Genomic DNA, 25,478 nt, shown 5'->3' on the forward strand with positions numbered 1-25,478 from the left:
AGGCAAATAAATTGTTTGTTCATTAAATTAGTATTTTGATTCATGAGATATAATTGGATATTTAGTCATATGCAGTTGAATTATTTCATGAGATTAAAGTAATGTGGTTATTTCTAAAGTAAACTTTGGTTTGCTAATTTGCTTGCATTGAGTTTTACTTAAAAAGCATTAAATTTTTTTATTAATGCTCAAATATAACATTTCACTGATATAAGGACATTTTCTATGTTTGGTGTTAGAAATTTTTTTAAGTTACTTTGTTAAAAAATTGGTGAATGGGATAGTTTTACCACTTCCAAGCTCTGTGTTAAGAAGATGCTAACTGAAGGAAAACAAGAAAAAGGATTGTTCATGTAGAGTTGTGTGTACAAATTCAAAAGCCACAACAGTTAAAATATTCAACAAGGTGGCTTAGAATGTTAAAAAGAAAAAATAAATATGGATGGCAAATACGTCTGATACAGCAACCCAAAATGAAAGCAATTGTCACAGAAAAACTTAAAACTGACAAAAATATAATGCACTGCCCATAAAAATTACGGTGGTCTTCATGTAAGTATGGATAGCTTTTCGATTTATTCCAACATGAATATCATAGTTCGAAATTTATAACATAATTTATGATATAAAATAACATAATTATACATATATAACATTCATAATTTATGAAAATTTATGATTCATCTATATGTGATAAATGTTCCTATGTTTTTTTTATATGATGCATAGGTCTTAGTTGCCAAAATAGTGAAAAACACTAAACAACCAAATGATGATAGATTTTATGGATTTGTTGTCATGGCTTCCAGTAAAGATACTCAAAATTGTTTGAAGACACTCCATGGAACTGCTTTGCAAGGACGAGTGATAAATGTTGAAAAGGTAGGGTTTTTAAAAAAAATACAATTAAAAAAATGCAATATTTTAGGGACACATTTCTTAAACTCATTTTGTATTTTTGTATTCTTCGTATTTTTGCCATGACGAGACAGACAACTTAATATAGAAAAATTAAAATAATATTAAAAAAAAGAATGATAGAGAGAATATAAATGCAAACAAATAGAAGAAATTGTCTCATTTGTTTGTATATGATTGAGAAAAATACTGACATTGTCTGCTGCCTAACAAATGAAGCATGAATGTGTTTTATATTTGACTATTGTGTAATAACCCAGAAGAAACATTGTATAACTTTCATATTGCAGGTTATTGTAGATTTATCATATTAATGTATGTGTGTGTGTTGAGTACTTACAGTAGAGCCTTGACTCTGAAACTTCCATGCATCCAGAACTTTTTTTTAATGGACATTGATTCATTAGTAAGGTAATATTTTCCTGGGTGTGGAGGAAATCATTTCATAAGTCCAAAATTTTCTTTTGATAAAAATGGAGATGAAGAGCCTTCATAAGTTCACATTTGCAACAATGACGCTTTTAAGTGATTTTATCAAAAGGCATTACACTTCGTTGTAGAAGCAGCAACATTGCTGTTCATCAGAAGTAATATTGCTAAAAATTTTCAGTAGCACAGTACAAGTGGTAAAACTGCAGAGCAAAGGATGACCAAATGGGTTTTTATGTCTATTGAATGTATATTCCATCATCATTAATTACTATATAGTGTTTTTTTAAAAAAAAAGAAGAAATGATGAGCCCTGTTTTGAGAGGTTCTACCACCATTTCAAGAAATTGACATCCAACCATCAATCATTACATTAGCATTGTAGCATTTTGCTAAAGCTTTTCTCCCCATTTTCGCTTTTTTGCGGAAGGAATTTTTTATCTAGCTTAAATCCTGGTAGGCTCGTTTCAATTACATTGTACAGTCAAAGTTTTACTATAGTTGCAGGAGCAACTTTTAAAAAAACCACAAGGATTTTTTCTTCAGAGATGTTTAGAGTTCTAACCTTTAAAAAGCATTTAAATTAACATTCATTAAAATAGCAGGAAAGGCATTCCCCCCTCTTTTGAAATTAATTTTTTTTAAAACAGAGATATATAGAATTTTTTTAAATTTTTGGTTGTCTTGGAGATGTGAGTCCCTTGTGCTTCTCGTATATGCCTTTCTGTAGTTATTTGTATATAAAAACAAATGACCCGATTTGGTAGAAATTCCAGAGAGGTTTGTGTATGAGGTGCATGTGGCATTAAGTTATATTTGTATTAAATAGTAGTAGAAGCAATTTCACTTGACTGGAGTCATCTTCATTTCCATTTATGAATTTTATTTTAAATATTTTTATTTACTTAGATATTTGTGAGTATTGTTTCTGCTTTCTCTTGCATTTACTGGTCTGAGTTTATTTTTGGTATAACAATAATGAAATACTATAATAATTTTTCTATTCATCAGTATGCAGTTTAAAATCATTTTCAAGGTCCTTCTCAAATTATTTTTCATATTAAATTTACAATCAGTGACAAACATGTATAGTATGTATAGTGATACCCTTTTTCTAGCAACAATCTCTTGTGTAACAATATAAATTACTCTCCTGTCTCTCAGTACATTTCACGTAGTATTAAAATACTGTCTATATAGGTAAATTCTGTGTAACAAAATGTCTTTCTCTGGTGCCTTGAGCTTTGTTATACAGACGTTTCACTGTATGTAACAAGTTCCTCTCAGGGTTTGGTTTTGAAGAACCAGTTTTTTTGACATGATAAGTGTCAAAAAGTAGTTGAAACTGTTAAAAACTGGTTTAAACCATCAAAAACCTACATGAATGCTTTTGGATAATATTTCGAATGTAATAGGCTAATAATTTGATGAGAAATTTACGTCTTTTGCATATTACATTTACTTTCAAGCACTAATTTATTACAATAATTAAAACAATATTATAATTTGCAATTTTGAATTTTTCGGCACACAGTCTAGAACTGATATGTAATTTTCTGGTCTGTTTTATCTAAACTACTGTTTACCTAAGTTCAATATGCTAAGTGAAATAGAGCTGTCTATTCAAAATATGCGTGATAGAGAGGTAAAGGTTAGGTTTTTGACCTCGGAAACTGACTTAGTATTAAAAAAAAAAAAAAAAAAAGGAAGAGTCAAAAAATTCTGTTTTTTTAACCTGATGTTAAATAACAAAAAACATACTTTTATGTGGATAAAAGTATTTTTATATTGTGAATTAAATACTTACCGAGTATAAATAAAACATCTATTTTGATACTTTAAATTTTCTGATATGCTCAAAATTTCATTCCACATTAATTCTCATGCAGAACTACAATAATTAAATTCATTTATTCTCACCTAAAAATTTCTTAGCTTAGGTTGTGAGCATTTTCAATCAAAGCAGAGCTGGCAGCACTTGATACATACCCAAGGCATTATTTTGCATGTTTAAGATACAGCTTCAATTGGAAAACCATTGTATTATAAATGCTAGTAAATATACTGTTACAATCTATAGACGATAGATGGCGCGATTTGTTTGATGGCTCTCAGAAATATCGAAATCTGTTGATACTGGTTTCAGTTTAGCAGAAACACGTGCAATGGGCGGAGAACTGGTGGAGAGTGTGTACAGAAAATTCCAGAGGGATCTGCCCCTCTGGACAGTGGCGCCACAAACCTGGTACTATGAAATAGAAATTTGTGGAATGTTCTCTTTCTCAAAGTTTCGACCAAATATATAATGAGACGATTCCAGATTGGAGATTCGATGAAAAGTAAGTTGTGATTGAACTTTGCGAGAAAGTTGTTAGCTCTGATTAGCTTGTAGATACGTGTAAATTGCTGCTCTGTAAATAAATCTGTGTTTGTCCATCGAACCACTTGTTTTGCAATCTTGAAGTCCTGTGAAAAATTATCCGGAACAATACCATATCATAGTCGAACTTAGTCATTCTTACTTTATCACTAAGAATATGTTATATGAGTTTCTTTAGCACATACACAATTAGCACTGCTAAATTAAAGGACATTTTAGTCTTACAATTTAATATTTTGATTGCTAGGTATATATTCTAATGTTATGCTCAATAAGGGTATTGTGTTAAGTATCACAGTGATTATCTAGAGATAATTTAATTACAGAAATCAGCATTACATATAGGGCATAAAAGAACTTTTTAAGCACCTATCCATTATAAATAGAAAATAGCAGATGTTTATATCCATACACATATATATGCAGTTTTAACCTTCGAAAAGACATTTTCATTTAGCTTTTATGCTATGCTTTATTCAAATTGTATATTTTATAAGAGAAAAAAAACCTATATTATCCAAAATAATTCTGTTGGGGTGGGGGAAGAGTGGAAATTTATTTTACGATCGTATTAAGTATTTATTATTTGTATAATATAGTCACTTTAAGCATTATATGCAATTAGTGTGTGTATTTCCAATGGGAATTTTTATATTGAAAAGCAATATCTGAGGTTTTTGACATGACAGTTTAAACCACGATTTTAATCGTCAAAAACTGCCTTGCGTCAAACCTGACAACCCTGGTTCCTCTGTATATTAAGTAAAGAGAGCATACGCACAGTCAAATTATCACAAAGTCAAAGGGAAGTTGTGAAAGTATTTATTATTCATATTGTTAACCACCTTGAAAAGGAGTTTGTGTGCAAAAATCAAATATAGATTGAATGTGCACAATTTTGGTTTATTTTTATTTTTAGAAGGGCATCCTCAAAACACTAAGAGATCAAAAGAAGTAATTGAAGATAATGCTTTTCAGAAGCAATTGTTCTTTTTGCATTGAAGGATTCCAAGTTTTGTCATCATCCTTGCTTTTAACATATTGTTCACCAGTCAACTTATGTTTTTATACTCGTACATATAGCTGGTGTGATAAGTGAGCCTTTTCTTAAAAAAACATGTGTTAATTACCCCAAACTGCACTCAGTTGATTTTCAGTATTAAATTTTGTCTTTTTTAAAGTATGTTTTTTTTAAACATTTTCCTATAACAAGCAACTATCTTTTATCATTGCTCTTTTATCATTTGCATATTAAAACATGATAGAACAGTTAGAATTTCTGAAATTTTACCAGAGTTAGATTGTTTTTCCTTAACTCTTAAACTGCTCTCATGGCTCTTAGATGGATGAGCTCAGCAAGCTGCTGATACACTTATTGATGATTTTCAATTCCGGGGGGAGGGGGGGGGGTGAAAAAAAGTTTTTTTTTACTTGTGCATATAGAAAGATATTACAGTTTTAAGGATTAAAAGCCAAAGTTTTCTGATATAGTGACTGATGAGAAATTTGTCTCCTTCGGTTATATATATTGAAACAGGTTCCTAGTGACCTGGAAAGGGAAAGTCACAGGAGTGGAAAATCTGCTATAAGCTGTTACAATTTCCAATGTATGTTACATTTTTGCTACAAAAGCGGTATAATTCTTCTATCATCTTGCATCATCTTGCTCCAAAAACAAAATTTTCTTTTAAGGAACTTTGAAGTTGCATCACAATAGAAGCTGACTTTTTGATAACATTATTTGTCCTCCTCGAAATTTGATTTCTTGAGGCCACAAATAAAATTAGCTTTGCCCCCTCCCCCACTCTCAAGATTCGGCGCCCAGACTTCTGGCAACATATAAAATAGGGTCAAACTGTACAAATTGCCGCTCATCTGCAGAATTAAAAAAATCCTTCAATCACTGTTTCCAGCTATTTTTTTTATGAAGAAAAGTTGACTCCTTTGTTTTATGCGTTCCTTACATTAATTATTTTTTCAATATTGTCGATTTTCCTTGACTAGCTGTATTTGATGAAACATTTGTGTATCCAGTTACTTTCACAGAATGGAAAAGGTCGTGAAAGAACTTATTATCGCTCTGAAAAAAACAGCAATGGCAAATCTGTCTTCATCATCAGGAGTTGCAACTCATTTTGTGAAAACAGAATCATTCTATTAAATTTCTAATGGTTTAATCATTATTCTGTAGTTTGAATTAAAAATAATTTAATTCTATGGTTTAAATTACTAGTGTAAGTTAAAAATAATCTAATAATAATAATCTAATAAGTCTATAGTTTTTAATCACTCTATTAAATTTCTTAGAAAGAATTCCTAATAAATATTCTAAGAATAACCCAGCAAAAGTATGCTGAATCAAACAGGTAATGATCAAAAGCGAGCTCAAAAAGAAACACATTTTAAATATAAAATAGGTAGATTATGGTAAAAGAAGCAAAATTAAACTATCAAAAATGCTTGAAACTGAAGAGAACAAAAGCATAACCTAGACTTGCATCAGTGGCAAAAACCAAAAAAAAAAACACTTTTCTAATGAGTGTTTCAAGTCTCTTCTGTAGTGATTGTTTTTTTTAAATTAGTGATTACCAAGTCTACAAGCTAAATTTAAAAACACTCATTTTCAAATTAGTTTTGAAATCTGAAATACCATGTGTTAAAATGTTTCTATTAAAAGCCTCGCATTTGTTGATATTGCAGAGAATGTAAAAATATAAATATCAAGAAGTCTCTCAAAATTTTTTTGATTTAAAAAAAAAAAAAAAAAAATTTCTTCTAGAGGAAATCTGTATGTATTTTGTACCTTGTGCAGGAGGACAGGACACCCCCTTCTTCTGAGCTGAGATAACATTTTTTTTTTAAGTAAAAAGTAATCCTGTGTACGCTACCACATATATGTATATAAAAACTGTGTATATTTACTGCCAAAATTTTAAAGTGCTATAAAACCGATAAATGCTGCTACAAAAACAACATATATATATTTGCTGCTACGAAAATAATTTTTCTTGCTACAGAAATCAAATTTTCATTTTCCACCCCTGGGGGGACATTAATGATTGAAACAAGTCTCAAGATTTTTTTTAAGGTTTCATTATCAACAATGTGTCCTGATATTTGTGTCTCACTCATACCACAACTGTTTAACTCACATATGACCAAAACTTGAACAATAATTTACCAGTTTTTCTTGCTTTGACACTTCTAAATTTGGACATGAGAAGCTGGCTGAAATTTTTGTGGCAAACCCCTTCTTTTATACATTGATTTTTTTAAAAATGTTTTCCATTAAGAAAACATCACAATATAGCATATTCAGAAATGGCTGTACAAATCCCAGGCACCAGGTCGCCTACAAAAATTGGTATTGGGGCCTAAAATTTTCTTTGTGTAATTAAATGGCAGGCTGAGAGCAGCCCAAAATGTTTGGAATTTATAGCAGCATATCTTCCAACATGAAAGATGATCACTATGTCCTGCTAATGCCCAAAGAAGCATTATTTTGGACCCTTTTCTTCAGGAAAAAATTTTTTGGCACCTAGATTTTTATTTTCTGCGATTTGTCCAGCCCCATTGTATCATTTCGTTGTTGAGTGCAATTATGATGTAACATGAAATACAGGCAGGCAAGCCTTTATACAAAATTATTTTATTCTTAACACTCTTAACAAGATCTTGTGGTTTCTATAGTTACATATGAGCTAGAAATGTTCTTCAGCCAGTTGTTTGTATTCTTCTGCAGACTTTGATTAGTGTTAGTCAAACAAATTTGTTTGACTAAGTATACTTGTTATTCCATGCCTCTTAACGTTATTGTGGCAGTATTAAGTATTATACCGTTTGGTGAAATTCCTAAATCATTGTGTGCATCAATTTATTACTGCGCAATTCAACTATAAAGCATATAAATACAACCATAGAACAGTTTTGTATTTCTTATTGAGTTTTTCATTGTTCTTGGTTATGCATTAAAAAAAGATGGTGGTAAGTTCACATATTTAAGTTGTACATTATGACCTTGTAATATATTTGTTATACATATGTGAGTGATGGAAATTTAATGAACAAAAATATGTAGAGGTTAATAATTAGTAAAAGATAATCAGAAAGACTGCTAATATTTTTTTGTCCTTACAACATACCTGATGTTAAAACTAACTGCTACCTATATAAAAATAATACTCAAGGGACCAGAGAAACCTATTGAAATTATTTTTCATTATGAATGGGATATATTAACATTACGAAATCATAAATATTGGCATCAGAGTTATGATATTGTTATAAAGGATAGATAGGTTATATGCCAGCGCTATATGAATTGCACACAAATTTTACCCAAAGAATAGGTTCCAAAATAATGTTAGACTTTTCCAGGACATAGTGACTCTCTTTCATGTTGGCAGATATGTTGCTATAAATTCCAAACATTTTATTCTGCTCTCAGCCTGCAATTAATTAACTATGCAAAGAAAATTTTTGCTGCCCTATATTTGTCCAGCCTTGGGTTTATACAGGATTTTTGCTGTTCTACAAAATGTGAAGCAAATGTTTACAATTGTCTCTGAAATTAACTTTATAACTAAAATATATGGTGGTGATTGCTGGGAAAAACTTGTTAATGTAATTTAAAAAAAATTGCTAATATAATCGTAAACTTGTTAATGTAAACTATGTAATCGTCTCTGATACATTGCTTTAATGAAATTCATAGTTAAACTTTATTTGATTTCTTTAATGTTTTTAACTACATCTACTGTATCTTTAAAAGCAAGAGCTGTTTGCATCATTTTTTAAAAAAATTTGTCTCTGTCATTATAGTGTGTTTTATGATAAAACCTTTTTTTTTCTATTCAATCTTGTTCCTTGTTAAAAATTTGTTCTGGATGAATGTTGTGTGTGGGGTGTTCATGATTTTTATCTGAATTACCATGTTTTACCTTGAAACTTATTTTTTAATGAACTTTCTGAAAGTTTTGTGGATCATGCTCTCATTGGAAAAAGGATAAAAAAAATTAAATGCAACATTGTCATATTTTATGTTTGACAAAGTTGTCTTTCCTTGAACTCTTTTCAGACAAATAGGGATCTTACTGGTGCAAAAAAATGCAGTATGGCACAAGAACCTGAAAAAAAAGCCAAGAAACCAGCTAAAAGCGAAGAAAAAGTTGATGAACAACAAAAGAGAAGTGAGTGAAATATTGTTTGATATTTTTTTCATCTGTTCTTTTACATGTTTATCAAATCAAAATTAAATTTAAAAAAATTTTAAATGAGGCTTTTGATTAAATGAACTGAATTGTTTTCTCTCTTTCACGTTCCCAATCTGAAAGAAAATTGTTGGATTTTTGACATTATTTGCCGCGATTCTTTTCTCAAGTAGGATGACATTAATAATGATAATGGCATAACCAACCTGAGAAAATTATAGTAATTAAAAAAATGTGAATTGTTTGTGTGTTGCATTGGTTTTTTTTTACCAAACCTGTAGACTATAGTTTCCCAACCTTTTTTTTTCTATCGCCCCCTTCTTAAGAAAACCTTTTCTCCCATTGCCCTACAACACAATCCAACCCATAGGATCCTATGTTATACCTGTAGCTTCTGCCGCCCCCCTGGAACATTCCATCGCCCCTAAGGGGGCTTTAATGCCCACATTGGGAATCACTGCTGTAGACCTATGTTTCAACACCGAAAGATGGAAAATATTTTGATGCTTTAGAAGGGGGACCAGGAAAGTTCAAAAACCTGTGCCTTAACACATTCCCTCAAGAAATTTCATGCTTCAGTTCTTTGTCACTCACATTACCTGGAACTTATCTCTTGGTCTGATTAGAGCACGTGTAAATTAGTTTTTTCTTCTAGCAAAAGTCATTTTTTGCTAATGTATTGTAACCCCCTCCTCCAAAAAAGGAAGAAAAATTTGGGTATATCTTGCTTTTATCCTTTGCTAAAAGAGGGAAATACTTTAAAACTTTATCTCAATAGACCAGTTGGTTTTCAAAGTGTCCGTCACAGCTCTTAGGAGGCACGACGAAGTTGGTTTTCAAAGTGTTCGTCACAGCTCTTAGGAGGCACTACGAAGTTGGTTTATGAGGGGTTCAGAATACAAGTAGTGCAAGTCCATAAAAACTGTTTTTAAGATAATGTAGTCTTAAAGTAATGTGTATAGATAACAAAATCAGTACACATTTTTCAAATTCAATTAAGTTTTATTTTCAAACAGTTAAACTGTGGGCTTATTTCACTGGTGCTCAGAATAAACCCCATACTGTAGAATGTGCTAAAACTAAATCTATGATTTTTTTAATTTTTGGACTTGCACCACTTGTATTATTCTGAATGCTGCATGTGTGTGCCCATTCATTGCTTTGAAATAATTCTTTTCTAGTCTATTCTAGGAAGCCGTTATTAAATGAGGACGAAGCCAAGAGAATAATGGGAGGGGGAAAAAATTTGAAACCACTGTGCACACTAGACTAGGACTTGAGTAATCCTAGGTCCTAGGTTGCAGGTTGCCATGGCAATGAAAAAATTGTTATTTGTGCATAAAATTGTTAACCCGTTCGGGTTTGAGACCGTTCTTGTAAGTACATAAGCAAAATACCGTTCTCATTTTGCCGTTGTGTTGTGCATATATAAAGTATAACCAGGCAAAAACTTTTAGACAAAGTAGTCATGCACGATATGCTGAAAATTAATTAGTTTATTTACACTGTAGTTAATTGGATTAATGCCAATTGTATATTCCTTATTACCATCCTTATTAAAAAAATTAATACATACTTCATTCAAAAATAATTAACAAATTCTTTTGTTAGCCCCCAAAACATTTAAATTTGTGAATCTGAACATTAAATGACATGATTTCATTACACCTCTGTTGGCCCCCAAAACAATTAAATACGAGAACCTACACTATAAGTCACATATGGGAGAGAAAAACAGTATAGGGGTTGGAATTTTATACAGATGCTGTCAAAATCTAAATACAGTATTTTTAGTAATTACAGACTATTCATTTAAATTATCTATTTTTAAATTATTTACTTTATTTCCAATTAATTAATGTTAATTTTATTTCAACTGTATACGAGATTGTTACATAAAAGTTCTTTTTTTTTATAGGTTCTGAAAAAGATAAAGGGTCTGATGATAAATTGGAAAAAGTTGAAAAACATAGTGAAAAGAATGAAAAGCATGGAGACAAATGCCATGAGCGAGGCCGCCATGAAAGAAAGGATAGACATGCTGATAAAGAAACACACAAAGAGAAAGGGAGTAAAGACTCCAAAGAAGTTGATAAGGATTCAAAGACTGCCAGTAAGGAAGAAAAAGATGCGAAATCTGGTGAAAAAGAAAAAGGTTTGACTAAGTTGATCTTTTGTTCTTTTTTATTCTGTAACCATTGCACAATGCTGACTTGAAATTCAACATTAATCCACCACTGAATGTCAAAATAGAGGAAACCGTTGAATTGTTGGACAGTATTTTCTATAGGCTATGAGTCTATCTGGTAATTTCATGCATGTATAATTCAGTTGTTCAGGCATTGAATCGTTACAGTCGTAAACATTCTTCTGGAGAATTTTTAATGAGTTGGTGTATGTGCATGCCTTCTAATAAGGTAAACTGAGGTAAGCAGAAATTAGGGGTGAATGGAACCTCATATGTGATTTTTAAAATTTGGTTAGCTTCTAGGAATGGTCTCTTGCAGAATTTTTTTTTGTACTTTTCAGTAAAAATGTAATTGGTAGTATGATAGCCTCTCATACAGGGTTACAAGGAGCTTTCATGTGAAGCAATTATGCTTGTGGTCAGTAACAACCTGTTGTGCCCTTTACATTTAGCCTATTTCTGGAAGTTTGAACCAATCTAATACTGATATTTGGGTGTTTTTTCTTTTTTAATTATTTTGTGTGTCATTTTGTATAGTTGTGATATTTCTTTAGGTAAAGTAGGAATTGTTGACTTCTCCAATGTAGGTTGAACTTGAACGAATGTAAATAGCAGTTCTACTTACCTTAAGAGTCAGCCCATTGAATCTTTTATTAAATCCATAGCTTCTACTGTCTCCTTGGACCATTCCATTGCCCACTTTAGGAAACACTGGTCTGGGATGATAGATTTAATCATTGATGTTGATAAATGTGGGGAAAGCTAATGGTTCAAGACTGATAATTTATGTGTTTTCATCCTTATAGCACTTATTTTAATTTCATTTGATTTTAATGGCAAAATATGTGTAGTGCATCATCATATACAGAAGATACTGATAAAAGCGGTTGAATTTCAGTGATTTCCACACGATTTCTTTTCCATATTTATCGTACTTACCAACTTCATTTGAGAATTATGCATAATCACCAGTAAAAATGATAAAAGTCACGTCAGAGTAGTTGTGTATAGCAGCCTTTTTAATTGTACAGTACATACACACACATTCTAACATTTACTGATTTGTTTGAGGTTCCATAGGGGATATAGTTCAAGTGTGTGTGTGGTTTATTAATGCTATGTGTAAGTATCTGATTGAAAGTCTGCCTACAGACGTTTTTAGCCTACAGACGCCTACAGACAGGGAAGACTTTTTTTAAATTGTAGCTAAGCTTGCAACATGCATTGATTTTTAAACGTTCATTATGTGTATTTTTTTTGTAGTAAACTAAATTTATAAATGCACAACTCCTCTCCCCCCCCCCCCCAATAGACGAGAAGCCATCAAAGAGTCCACAAAGAAGAAGAAAGCGTTCCCGTTCCAGGACCAGTCGTGCAACCAGCAAGACAAGCCAGAAATCAAGTACCAAGCAGTCATCCCCGGATCGTTTGGAAAGAAGAAACAGGTCAAAAAGCCGCAGCAGAAGTAGAGGTAGATTCAACAACATTCGTCCTTTTAATAGATATGGTAGATTCCAAAGGAGGTCACCATTGCGCAGATCGAGATCTCCACTACGCAGATCAAGGTCACCACTGCGGCGTTCAAGATCCCCATTGCGACGATCGAGGTCACCCCTGCTACGATCGAGGTCACCACTGCGCCGATCAAGGTCACCCCTGCGCCGTTCAAGGTCACCCCTGAGACGCAACAGTCCATTGAGATCTGTGAGTTATGTAAAATTTTTCAGGGCTGTAATCATTGTTCTATGTTTAAACTGGGTTCACAATGGGGCTGCTACGAGTTGAATGTTCTGTGGTTTTTTTTATCTCTTCCATTGTCTTTCACACAAAGTGGGAGAGATTGAATTATGTGCATATGATTCTGTGATTTACTGCATAAAAATGAGAATATTTATTCTATATTGATATATTAAAATAGAAGTTATATGAAGTTTTTTATATGTATTGTCCTTGTAGCCATATAAGAGGTTTTGCTGTTAGCTTGGACTGCATATTTATAATTTTTTTTTGCTTCCACATTGATGTTTTTCTTCCTTTATTTTTCATTTATCAAAAATTATTACTGTTACATATATAGTAACCTCAGTGCAATGATAACTCCCTCTACAATGATAATTTTTTGCATCTTTGAAATTGAAGGGTCCAGGGGAAAAATTAAAATTAGGTTTTGAGGAAAAACAAATTCAAAAGTTTTCGAACTGGTAAATGTATAAAAGGTTTACCAAATAACTTTGAACAGAACAAATTTTATTCATGTAGTCAAAGTATTCATTTAGAAGAAAAAAAGTAATGAAATACACGTTTTTACAATTCAAATTACCAAAAAAAATTTGCAGAAAAAAAAGGACTGCTATGAAGTTATTCTTCTGTGGCAATCTCAGTATGTTGGGGGGGGGGGAGGTGTTTGTCTAAGTATAGTCATCATCGCTCCCCTCGTTGATGTCTTCAGGTGTTAGCTTTTCACAGAATTCTCATGATTCTATTCGCATCAGAAATGTACTAAGGTGAAGAAGGTCTTTAGCTTTCGCAGCTTTGATGGCTAGTCTCCTGGTATGAACAGGTTAATGGTGCAAAGTTATTTTTTTGCCTAATTAGTGAAGATAGGTATTGACCAAAAAACAAAGACTTGTGGTTGATGAAATCAAGTTTTTCATTTAAAATTTTCAACCTTCAAACTGGTCTCATTGGCAAAGGGCATTTCGGTGAAAAGAATGATGCCAAGTGATCAACCAAATTTTGGAGCTCCAATTCATCACTGTCACAGCCAATTGCATCAAAATAGAAGGTTTGATCTCCAAGAGCTCAACACTTCCAATCACCTGGTATTTCAGAGTGATTTTTGATTGACGAGACCCATGTTTCGGTCACATTCCATGTAAGAATGTCCCCTCATAGGAAAAGTTAACTTTTATAGTGTCAAAGTGTTGCTTTTGCACCACCAGATAGTAAAGGATGGTTTATGACTGTGACATTTTTATTTTGTTTTGCATACGAATCTCAAAAATGCATACATTGTCCCCATCGTGTACAACAATAAAATTACCTCAAAAAATTTAACGTAAAAAGTAAACACTACTACACAAAGGGAAACACAGAAAAATGACGCTGATAATCTTGTCTGATAAGGGGTTTCCTTAACAACCGCTAGAGGTCAGGCGCAATCAAGTTCTTTTTTTCTCTGAACGCATATAGTAAAGTCATTTTCCCCCAGTATATCAAAACTTTATTGCCATTTTTTTACAGCTTTAAAGTCGTCCTACCTCAAAAATTAATGCACGTGGGGATAGTATTCCTTGAAAGTTACAAGATGGCACTGCAATCTCATTTTCTAAAAAATTGCTGTAAAGTCATTTGTTCCCTGGACCTTTTAATTGCTTTTACTTTTATGTTAAATTCCTTTTGATACAATTATATCCAATGATCTACAGGGGTCTTCAACCTTTCAGACGCCGCAGGCCAAATTGAATCATAACGCAAAGCCTGCGAGCCACCAACTACCTCAAAAAATGTAATTTAGTGGCATGTTAATAGAAGGGGCCAATGAGTTGAGTAGAGACAAAAATAATTGAGGACTCATTTATTCTAGTTGTCAATGTCACGGTGTAAATATTTCTATATTTTAAGCGGAATAAATTTAATATGGTGAAATAATCTGTTGTGTCAAAAAGGTGTGTACAATGTCTAAGACACACAAACATCAAACGACAGAAAATTGTATTTTTACCCATTCTGAAATTGTTTCAAAAATTCCAAAACTATTTCGTTCAGTAATTTTTAATTTCCATGTTAATTGCATTTTTATTTAATTGGGTTGCTGTATTTTTTAAATATATGACATCCATATTTTTATGGGCATCTTTTTATTAGCCACCTCGTTGGGCATTTTGCCTGTTGTGGCATTGTATTTGTATTGTATTTGTAATTCTCGAGTTTTCATCAATTTGTTCCGAAATTATTCCTTTCATTTACTCTAGAATTATTTCTTTCATCATGGTTTTCATTGAGTTCTGAAATGATTTCTTTCTTTAGTTCTAGAATTAATCGTTTTTCAATGTTCTCAACCATTTTCTGAAAATGATCAGCAGGCCACATACGACAAAAAGCTGTGAGGGCAAAATGCGTGGCCTGCACGTCATGGGTTGAAGACTTTTTTTCGCTCTACTAACCATAACTCCCTCTAAAATGTTTTTCAGAGTGCTATAACAATATTTGTTTTTACTTTTTTTTTTTTTTTTTTTAAATCTAATTTTTTCAATGACTCGGTGTGAAACAATTTGTTCTGTTTTATTTTCCTGATTTGCTTCTTGTGGTGTTTTCAGATTTTTTTTACCATGTGCTCCATTATGACTCCTACACAGGTTATCAGTAGTCAATAGTTAGCTCTTAATGAACAACAATCATTTGGGTGTAACCGACAATAATTTTTGGGTATTGTCAGTTTATTTTGGGTATTGTCTCCATTTTTGGGTATTTTGGGCATGCAGAAGGCTTTCTCATTAATGGTATTGTGGCAGGCCCGTCATTTAGAGGGGCGGGGAGGGGGGTGCAAAAGGTGTGGTCGCACTGGGCCGCAATTTTTCCACAACAAACCCTTTCCTTTCTCAGCAAATGTTTTGCAAATTATTTCTTGATTAAAATTTAGTTTTTTTGTACACGAGGGCTAATTTGATCGGGACCTAGAATTTATTGATTCCGAATGGCAGGCTTGTTTTTTATACTCATTGAGAGGTTGGTACGCTAACCCCCCGATGGGAGACTCCCTGCGGTAGCAATTTTTTCTGTGGTCATGTGGCTGTTTTTGTTGTACCCCCGTGTCAAGGAAGTTTTCTGACAAGGACGAACTGGGTATATCGAAATCGCAACACCTCTTAACATCCTTTGGTAATTTAGGCAAGTATCTTATCAATCTGGGCTACTATGCCTCAAAACTATTAATGATTTTGAAAGAAGGCTTTCAGTTTAAAGTCCGTATAATATTTTTAGTGTTATTAGGTGTGGTATTAGCTTATTTCAAAGAGGAAAGAGTGTATGCAGGTGGTCGCATTCTTTACCACTGAAAAAATTGGTGCTTTCTTTCTGCCATTAAAGAATAACAAGACTATATTAACCAAGAAAAAAAAAACATGCTTTTTAAGGCATCAAACGAAAAGGAACATCACAAAAGAAATCTAGTAATTTTTCCCCCTTGAAAACCTTCCCTCTTGTTTCAGTTACCATCTAGTCTGGAGGGAGATACCAATAGTGCGCACAAGGTGAATGTTTGTAGTTTAGTTTTTTTCCTCGTCAAGAAACGAATGAAATTTGAATTTTTTGTTCTTTCATCTTCAGCTGTATTATATATTTTCCTTGTGAATTATTTACTGCCATTATCCTAGAATGTGTGATTTTATTATGCGTAAATAGAAAGCATTTCTAGTTCATCATAAAAGATGGCTTTTTTTCCATCAGTTTAGTTTTGTGAATTTTAGTAGGTTTTGCCCTAAAAGCAATGTCTGCAATTTGTGTTTAGTGAGTGCTGTCATCAGTTTTTCAAGTTGGTAGTGTGATGTGTATTTCTTTAGATTGCAAGAGGACCAGGGTTCGATTCCTAACGGTGACAACAAACATTTGAACGCTGGGAATTTTTCACAAAGTTCATTCTCAGCATTGATATCCAAAAAGTGTCTTTGATATGGTGTAATGTTATCTGCTGGGAAGAATAACATCTCTCTAACAGCTAACTTTTGCTTATTTTATGACATCTTAGATGCATGGACCTTGAATGATGGGGACTATGAAATATAATATTTTTGAAATTATAGATTTTTGTGTATCTATGAATGATGAATGAAACAATGTTTGTGAGAAAAATAAAACATGCATCAGGGATTCATTTTATGATAGTTTATACAAGAAAATATAGGATATATTAATTTTTTATCTTTTAGTATGATCGAAATGATGATAGACAAATTGAATTAGAACGAAGAAACAGGGAAGAATCCAGGAGGATAGAGAGAGAAAGGGAACGGTTGAGGTAAGATATTTCACGTCACAGAAAACAATTTCAAGTACTTTTAAAATTACGGCTTGGTGATATTTTTTTTAAAGTTATTTTTCCTTTGAGTCTAATTTAATTTTTCTTTTCGATTTTACACTGCATGTTGCATAGAAAAATTTATAGATAGTGACCAGATTTTCTTTATTAGTATACAGTGGTACCTTGACTAACAAGATTTATTTGCTCCTTAAACTCACTGGAACCTTGAACAAAATTTGTTTCCAAAAGTAAATTTTCCAAAAAATATTAATACTCATGTAAAAAATTAACCAACATGACTTTACACATTACACAGCCTCATAATATACTTGCAAGCATTCTTTCAAAAGAACCAAGAATTTTAAATTTCTAGATTTTTTTATATCATGTAAATTGTTTTTAGAATGGAGAAAGAACAGCTTGAAAGAGAAAAGGCCAGAGTTTTGAGACAAGAGAAAGAGACTCAGAGGCTGGAACGCGAGAGGATTGAGCGTGAAATGCAAGAAATAAGAAACATGCGTATGCGGTACGTACTAAAAAAATTATACTTGTTAATATCATAGCTGCCAAGTCTCCTGAATTTTTCGGGAATCTCCCGAATTTTACCTTCATTGCTCGACATCCCGAAAAGTTCTTAAATCTCCCGAATTTTTACGAAAATCACAAAAATCCCTAATTGTCACTTAAAATTCTCTACTTCATCAAAAAAAATCTCAGCTTATGAAAACAATCTCTAAGGAATTTCTTGTGGGGCATCTTTTTTTCCCTTTCGAAATGATGTCACACGTCGTAAATAGGGAAATTCCCTTTTTAAGGAAGTTTTACAAACCCTCTGATGGTAACAAGAAAGTTGTTTGTCTTATTGTGCAGGGAAATGACTTAGCAGCCAATAGTCCTGGATAATAATTGAAGATTATAGTCACGCGCATGTGGTAAAAATTTCTTTTGTTATAACGTGCGATATAACAAAACACGAATACTGATAAGCAAAAACATATTTAATCAATTTTAAAGATACTTATTCCGATGAATTTCCTTTCATCAAACGTTCCAGAAGAGGGCCGACTTTTCCTTTTTGTACAAGTTGTGTTACGGACATAAACATTGGTCATGGAAAGACTGCCATCATCACTCGTGAAATGAAAAAAAAAACAAACCATCAAGCAAGTGTCACAAAAAGTCAGTGTTCTTCAAAAATTGACAGTGTTTTCCTTCATCTTCCGATGATTTTGGGGTCATTCGCTCAGAATGTTTGTTCGCAACGTTTCTGATTGAACAGAATATTTATTTTTACATCATTGAAGTTTTGGCCTCCAATTTCACTTGTTTTTTGCGTAGGAATTTTATTCCCAAGGGTTTAACTTCCATGTGTGTAAAATCCCTATTTTAATTTGACTTCAGTTTTTGAGTAGGTATTTTATTCCCTACGCTCTAACTTTTATATTTGGAAAATCCCTATTTTATTTGGAAAAATCCCTATTGTATTTATTAGGGAGTGGTTTTAGCATAAAATACGGGTGTGCGCGAAAATCTCCCGAATTTTCATTTTCAAAAGTTGGCAGCTATGTAATATACATTTGCTAATATAAAATCTGCAGGATACAGAATTTTTACTGGTGAGATTTGTTTTTATCTGATATTGATTTCAGTAATGCTGCTTATTCTGAAATTTTTTTATGCTTTCGATCACCAGGTCTGAGATGGGTTTGAAAAGACCTTTTGACTCGTTGGATAAAAACATATGGAGAGATAAGAAATATGATGATCGATATGAGGATGATCTGAGGTATGTGTTCAGTAAACATCAATTTCTACATTCCAAATACAGTGAAACCTGTCTAAGTTATATACCTACGGTTTCATTGAAATCTGTAAGTTAGAAAGGTGTCCAAGATATAGAAGCAAATTATTTAGCACATTCTGTTTTACAAAATTATGGCAGTAGTTCGATTAGAAACTGTCTAATGCATGAAGTGTCCAGTGTACATAGGTGTCCAAGTTGGTAGGTTTTACTGTTTGTTTTGATGATTCCATTTGATGAATATGAAAATAACATAATATTGATAGTTACATTAGTCGAGTAAATATAAAATAAACAAGATGCATGCTGCGATTTCTAGTGATATATAAAAAAATAGTCGTAAAGGTTTTTTTTTAAATCGTAATCCAATTGCATATCATAGACATTGCATTCAACTCCCAACTTTTAAGCCATAATAATGTGCGTTTATTTTTAAGAAACAAAATAAATCATAACTATTAGAAAATTTAGTCTTATTCTTGTAACATGCTTATATAAGAGGTATCCACTCCACATAGAAGAAATGTGGGAGGCAATATGTTGTGACAAAATACAAGGTGCGTTCAGTGCCGTCTTAACGCATGGGCCCACCCGGGTCTCACAAAAATGAGATTTGGTTGAAATTTTTTAGAATTTACCTAGTATGGCCTCAAAAAACCACTTGGCCCTGGGGGCCCATGATGCTCTTAAAACGGCCCTGGGTGCGTTCTGTAAGTAAAGAGACCAAATTCATAAAAAAAATCATTTATTGGACATATTCGTACAATTAGTTAAAAATCTTCAAAATAGCATCCTCCTGCGTCAATACATTTATGGAGGCGGTGTTTCCAGGCCTGCTTAGAGCCGATGTAACATGAGCCTGGATGTTTTCAATCATGTCTCAATATTTCCCTTTCAGGGCTCCTTTTAAGCGAGGAAACAAAAAAGTCTGGGGGAGTCAGGACTGTAGGGAGGCTGGGGAACCAGTGGGGTATTGGTCTTGTCCAGGAAATTGTTGACAACGAAGGCATTGTGGCTTGGTGCATTATTACAATGAAGTTCCCATGCGTCCTTGATGTCAATTCGGCAGCGCGCGACCCTCCTTTTCAGCTTTTTGAGCACTTCCAAAAAGCTGTGTTCACAGTGGTCTCGGTAGGTACGAATTTGTGGTGGACAATAGCTCTGACATGAAAGAAGACAATGAGCATGGTTTTGATCCTGGACTTGCTAATGCGTGCCTTCTTGGACGACAATGGGGTGTGCCACTCTGAACTCTGTCTTTTTGTTTCTGGGTTGTATTCAAAAATCCATGACTCATCACCGGTGATAACTGAGTTTCAAAAATTAGGATCCTTTTCACACATTTTTAAGAGTTCTTGGCACTGGAGCACTTGCGTGTCCTTTTGTTTGTCAGTCAACACTTTTGGGACCACCATGGCATGTTGCATTAAGCTCAAAACGGGCTTCACAGAACGCACGTCCTGGCTTTCCGGCAGCTCGGAGCCGACTGAGAATGGGTGTGTTATGAAGCTAACACACACCCCCCCCCCAGGTTAGAGGGAGCTGCGGTGTATAGTCACGTCTGGAAAAAATTGGTTGCATTACTTATGGAACGCACCCTTTATGAAACCAATTTTATATATATCTTGTACAGCGCCACTTTTTAGTGTCTAGAAATATTTATTGCTTTAGGTAGCAGCTGGTCATATTTTATTGACTCATTAGAATGCACTGAACATGCAAAATTATGAAAGATCATACCTTGCAGATTTTCTGGGAAGCTCCTGAATTTTTGACATTTCTTGGACTAACAAAAAATTTGTTTCCAGAATTTTGGCCGGAACTGAAAAAAAAAAAAAATTTTGAAGAAAGAAATTATTTCCAAAGAATTTACCGAGAAAATGCCAATTGCCAGTTTTTTTCTTCCAAATGATATCACAAACGTAAAATAAATCATTGCTATTGTTCTAAATCACATGGGCGCAAATAGATGCGTGGTCAGCCAGGGCAAGAACACAATTTGATGCCCTCTTGTAATGTTGAAGGAGAGTTTAAAGGGTGAAATTTGCGCTCCCACTGCTGGTCATGCACCTGGGATATTGGACTCCCTAGCTGCTGCACATTCATTAAAAAACTTTATTTTGGTCAAGACAAAATCTGCCATACCGTCAACATTAGTTTGGCCTTTTTACAGTTGAATCTGCAAGATGAATTGTTCATTCGATGAGCATGCATACCTTCAAATCTTTCTGCACTGTTTTTGTGGGCCTCGTGAACTTTTTGTATGGAATTAGGATCTTTGCAAAAATCTCTCATTCTCCAAAGTTGACACTTATGTCGTATTTTTTTGACTAAGGTGATATCAATATCAGCTTCTTTCCACATGGTAAAAACTGACATGAATTTTATAGTAGAGAATTTTAATGGAGGTAATCATGTATAGCAGTGGATCATAATTTTCGAATTTGCATGTCACTTATACATAAATTCATCTTGTTCATAATCTTGTGTCCAGATTGATATTTTTTGACATTTAGAGACCTTTTAAAAAACTCTTTATAACACTTAAGATTTATAGCCTTTATATTGACCACCACTGTTTTAAAAGCAAAGGAGCAAGAGAGTATGAGAAATTGGCATGTATTGAAGTACTGTATATGTGAATACATAATTAATATAGAAAATTTTAATATTGTGATAATTGTGCTTTTCCAGAGATAGTGGCAGATTAGACAGGAGTTCAGGGAATCGATTTAACGACGATCGTCGTACAGAAAGGTTATATGAACGAAGGCGATCTAGGGAGAGAGACGACAGAGATAGTCCCCGTTCATTCTCAAGAAATGATCGAGATTCTGCCATTGCACCTTGGGGTAAGCACTCAAGCCATCACGAACAAAAAGATTCAACACAATCTCTATCCTCATCCGGTCACTGGGGTAGGATGGATGCGGCACCCCCTGCACGATGGATGCCCGTGGATGCAGGCCAAATGCAGCAGCCACCTGTAAGTTTGCCCCAAGGGATTCCACCTCCAGGCATGCCTCACATGCCTCCTGGCGCACCACAACAGATGGGCGCACCTCCACCACCGCAGCCAGGTATTCCGCATCCTCCCCCCAATCAAGTGGTCATGTTTGTTGGAGGAAACACTCCCAACAGTTCACCAACAACTTTTCCCATCAATCGTTTTTCTTCAAATGTGATGAGGCGATTCTAATTATCATAGCTAAAGCAGTTACTGTCTTTCCTGATCATTGATTTTGTTTTTTTTCAGTCTATTCACGTGCATTTCTTTGTTTAAGTGATACAAAAAGAATTTCAAAAGAGCTGTTTTTTCTCTCTTTGATATGACTTTAATCAGAGAAAAATAGGCTAGAGTGTTTGATTAACACATTGTCTGTTAATTGTATGTTTCTTTTCTTTTTGAAGCTTGGTTTTGCTTGTCATATAAATATTTATCGTGTTCTCTGTTAGATTTGTTGGAAAGATCCTAATTTCCATCTCATATCGTGTAATGAAATTTTATTTTCCACCATCATACTTCAATGAAAAGTATGAAAGCTTGATGTAATCACTCACGAGTATATGTTAGAAGTGTATTCATATATGTGATATTTTTCATGAAATTCATACTAACTGGCAATATATATATATTTTTTTTCCAATTTGAAGCACTTTCACATGCAAATTAAACAAAGGTAATCGTTCAGACTGAAATCATGTTTAAGATCAATTTTAGGTATTGGTAATTAAAAGAAAAATCGATAGGTTGTTCATAAGAGACTTTTCTCCTGTGGAACTGTGTATTGGTACCCTTGAGGATCGCATAATGCCTGAAATTTTCTGAGAACTTTTGAAATGAACACAATATCATTTCAAGAGGGAAGAAGTTACTTCGGTTCTGAGGCATTTGAATTCTATTTTGTTGTGTCAAAGATCATATTTCGAATTCAATTACTATTTTAATGGGGTTTTTTTTTTGATGAAAAACTTTTTTTCTGTTGTAGGGTTTATACAGGGGTAAAATACTCTATAAAATTATGTTAAGTAGATTATTGTGTGTACTTTGAAAAAGAAAGTCAATGTCTTCTGGATCACAGTCTATCTCTATAAGTTTTTTTGCCATATGCTGTGGCATTTAGTGAGCCAGTTTGTTGCGATGCAAAGCATTTTGTATACATCATTTTATGAAGCACATAATTGTTCAAAATTAATCCATATGTTAATTTCATATTTGCTGGCATTTGTCAGCATGATAGTCGGGTTGAATTTCATTATTGTGCTTTATTGTTATCTCTACTGTCATTCATCATTGGACAAAATGTTTCATTTCCGAGTAAATGAAAGATCAAGTTTGCCAAATAATGCTTCAATGCTGCTGTCTTTTTCTTTTGTTTGGTCGAGATATATATATTTTTTGCTTGATTAGTCAAACTACTATAACCATAGCGAAGATGAAAGGAACCCTGTTCGTACATCAAAATATTTCATGACTGACAATACGTGTATAAATACATTTCTTGAGTGGTGATGTAGTAGTGTTTATTTTTGGTGTAAAAAGTGGTGGAAAATTGATTTTTTAAAAAAAATTGTTTTCCAAATTTCAGTCAGTGTGAGATTACTTAGTCTAATGGATCAAATAGCTGAGCTCTTATTTTATGTGATTATGCAATATTTGTTCAGTTATTTGACTTAGTATTTCTGCATGCCATTTTGAATTTTGATGTCAATACAGGGCTTTTTAAGTTTATTTTAGACTTGAACTGCCAATAATGCAGTCATGAATTCAATATTTTGGTTTCTTTTATGTATTTCTCATTCAGTTGCTTATATCTATTGCGTATAGTATCTGTTTGTGTATTTAATTAATGCAATCATGTATATTTTGCATCTTGTCAGATATGTCTGCTTTATGAGTCATTTGTTAAAAAGAAATTGTTTTCTGTGCATTTGAAGAAAAATAAATTTTACAAAAGACAATCACATGTGTCTTTGTTTTTCCATTAGTTTTTTTATGCAATGCTCTCTTCACGTTATTTTCTTGGGTAGGTATAGTCATTGCTTGGTTTTCACAAACTAGTACAGGGGTCTGTCTAGCCAAAATTTGGTCTGTTTCGGGTCCTTCACAAAATTCCGGATCTTAAAAACGGACCCTTCACAAAATAACAAAAATGATTCCATAAATTTGACATTTCATTTCTTTTGTGATAGATCAACCTAAATTCCTACAAAATTAATGACCCTTTTCACAAAAAGAAGGAAAAATTTTCACAAAAACAGAATCCTGCAAAAAAGTCTGGGCAGACCCCTGTAGTATCTGGTCCCGAGCAATATGCCACTTTGAACATCTTTCCCTATTTACAAACTATGTCTTCATGTTTGTAAAAATGAACGTCTGCTGTAGTAGAAAGAAACGTCTGGGTGGAAGGTTCATTCTGAGGAAATCCTAGTGTAGTGAACCTTCTGCTTCCCAAAAAGAATGCTTGGTGCACTTATTTTTACTGGCGATTATGCGTATTATGAAATTGGTAGTCACTGATAGCATCTACGATAATTATATTCTGCTCAGGGGTTACCCAGTACCTGCCTTGGGGGAGGGGGGGGGGAGGCACTTCTGAATTGGTTAAATTTTTTGTTCTAAAAAATGAATTTTTTAGAGTATTTTTTAAAGTATGAATTTTTCTGATCGGATTCTTGGGGGGGGGGTGGAAGTTTCTTTCCCTCGCCCGAAAGAATCTCCGGATTCCACATGTTGGTACATTTGTATATATATAGTAGGAACAAAAATCTAGAGATATGGAGAAGATACAGAAAATGAAGTAGCTAAAATAGCTTTTTAAATCGCAAGCGTTAGTGCTGCTGAAATGTATTTAATATATTTTTTCCTCCAACACATGTTTCTGAGAAGGCAGGCGTCTGGGAACAAGGGTTGTCATTTTTAGTGCAATAGGCACACCCATCCTTTAAGAACGCCTAATTTGAATCATGCATAGGTTTCTCCTTGATGACGACCCACTGCATAGGTTCTATTTCATTCTTACATAAATTCCATCTGGTGTTTTTCTTCAAATAATTTTCTTTTGTGTATGCATGTATCATCATCAACCATTTTCAATCCACTGCTGGATGAAGGTCTCTAAATTTTTCGTATACATGTATGTATATATTTAATCTATATTTTGTTTTTTGACCCGCTACCAAAAAGTTAGCCTTAAACAGACTGGAGACGACCACCGAGAAGGTGGCGCCTTCATTTTCGCCCTGACTCGATTGGTAGTGAAGTGCCCTAAGGCGATATGACCAGAGTTGGTGTTCTGTAAAGTAACACGATGCCCACACTACCGCACATCGACCATCATTCTAGACTACTAAATCGTACATGCACCTTGTACATATTCCTCTGTTGAATTTCTGATGAATCGGTATGTGTATAATGTGTGTGTGCGCCCCTAATTTATGTTGTTTAGACTTGCTTCTTATTCATGCTGTTCTGTCTTTTGGCATTTTGAAGTGAGGATGGTAAATGCTTGTCGATTTTCTTATGTATCATG

General features: G+C 33.4%; 1 protein-coding gene across 1 annotated transcript in view; it reads left to right on the plus strand.

The window, feature by feature from the left end:
* LOC149087954 (uncharacterized) overlaps positions 1-23,907 on the plus strand; it is a 48,490-nt gene extending 24,583 nt beyond the window's left edge. Inside the window, exons 8-15 of the mRNA XM_089242964.1 lie at positions 730-882; positions 8,805-8,916; positions 10,856-11,092; positions 12,438-12,829; positions 17,053-17,141; positions 17,548-17,670; positions 18,838-18,930; positions 21,640-23,907. Of these exons, the coding sequence (XP_089099090.1) occupies positions 730-882; positions 8,805-8,916; positions 10,856-11,092; positions 12,438-12,829; positions 17,053-17,141; positions 17,548-17,670; positions 18,838-18,930; positions 21,640-22,144 (1,704 nt within the window). The 3' untranslated portion in view covers positions 22,145-23,907. The remainder of the gene's footprint in view (positions 1-729; positions 883-8,804; positions 8,917-10,855; positions 11,093-12,437; positions 12,830-17,052; positions 17,142-17,547; positions 17,671-18,837; positions 18,931-21,639) is intronic.
* The last annotated feature ends 1,571 nt before the right edge of the window (positions 23,908-25,478 follow it).

The sequence above is a fragment of the Pholcus phalangioides genome, unplaced genomic scaffold (assembly GCF_987345545.1).
Source record: "Pholcus phalangioides strain wild (caught in Gottingen) unplaced genomic scaffold, Ppha-v1.0 ptg000003l_1, whole genome shotgun sequence".
NCBI classification, from domain to species: domain Eukaryota; kingdom Metazoa; phylum Arthropoda; class Arachnida; order Araneae; family Pholcidae; genus Pholcus; species Pholcus phalangioides.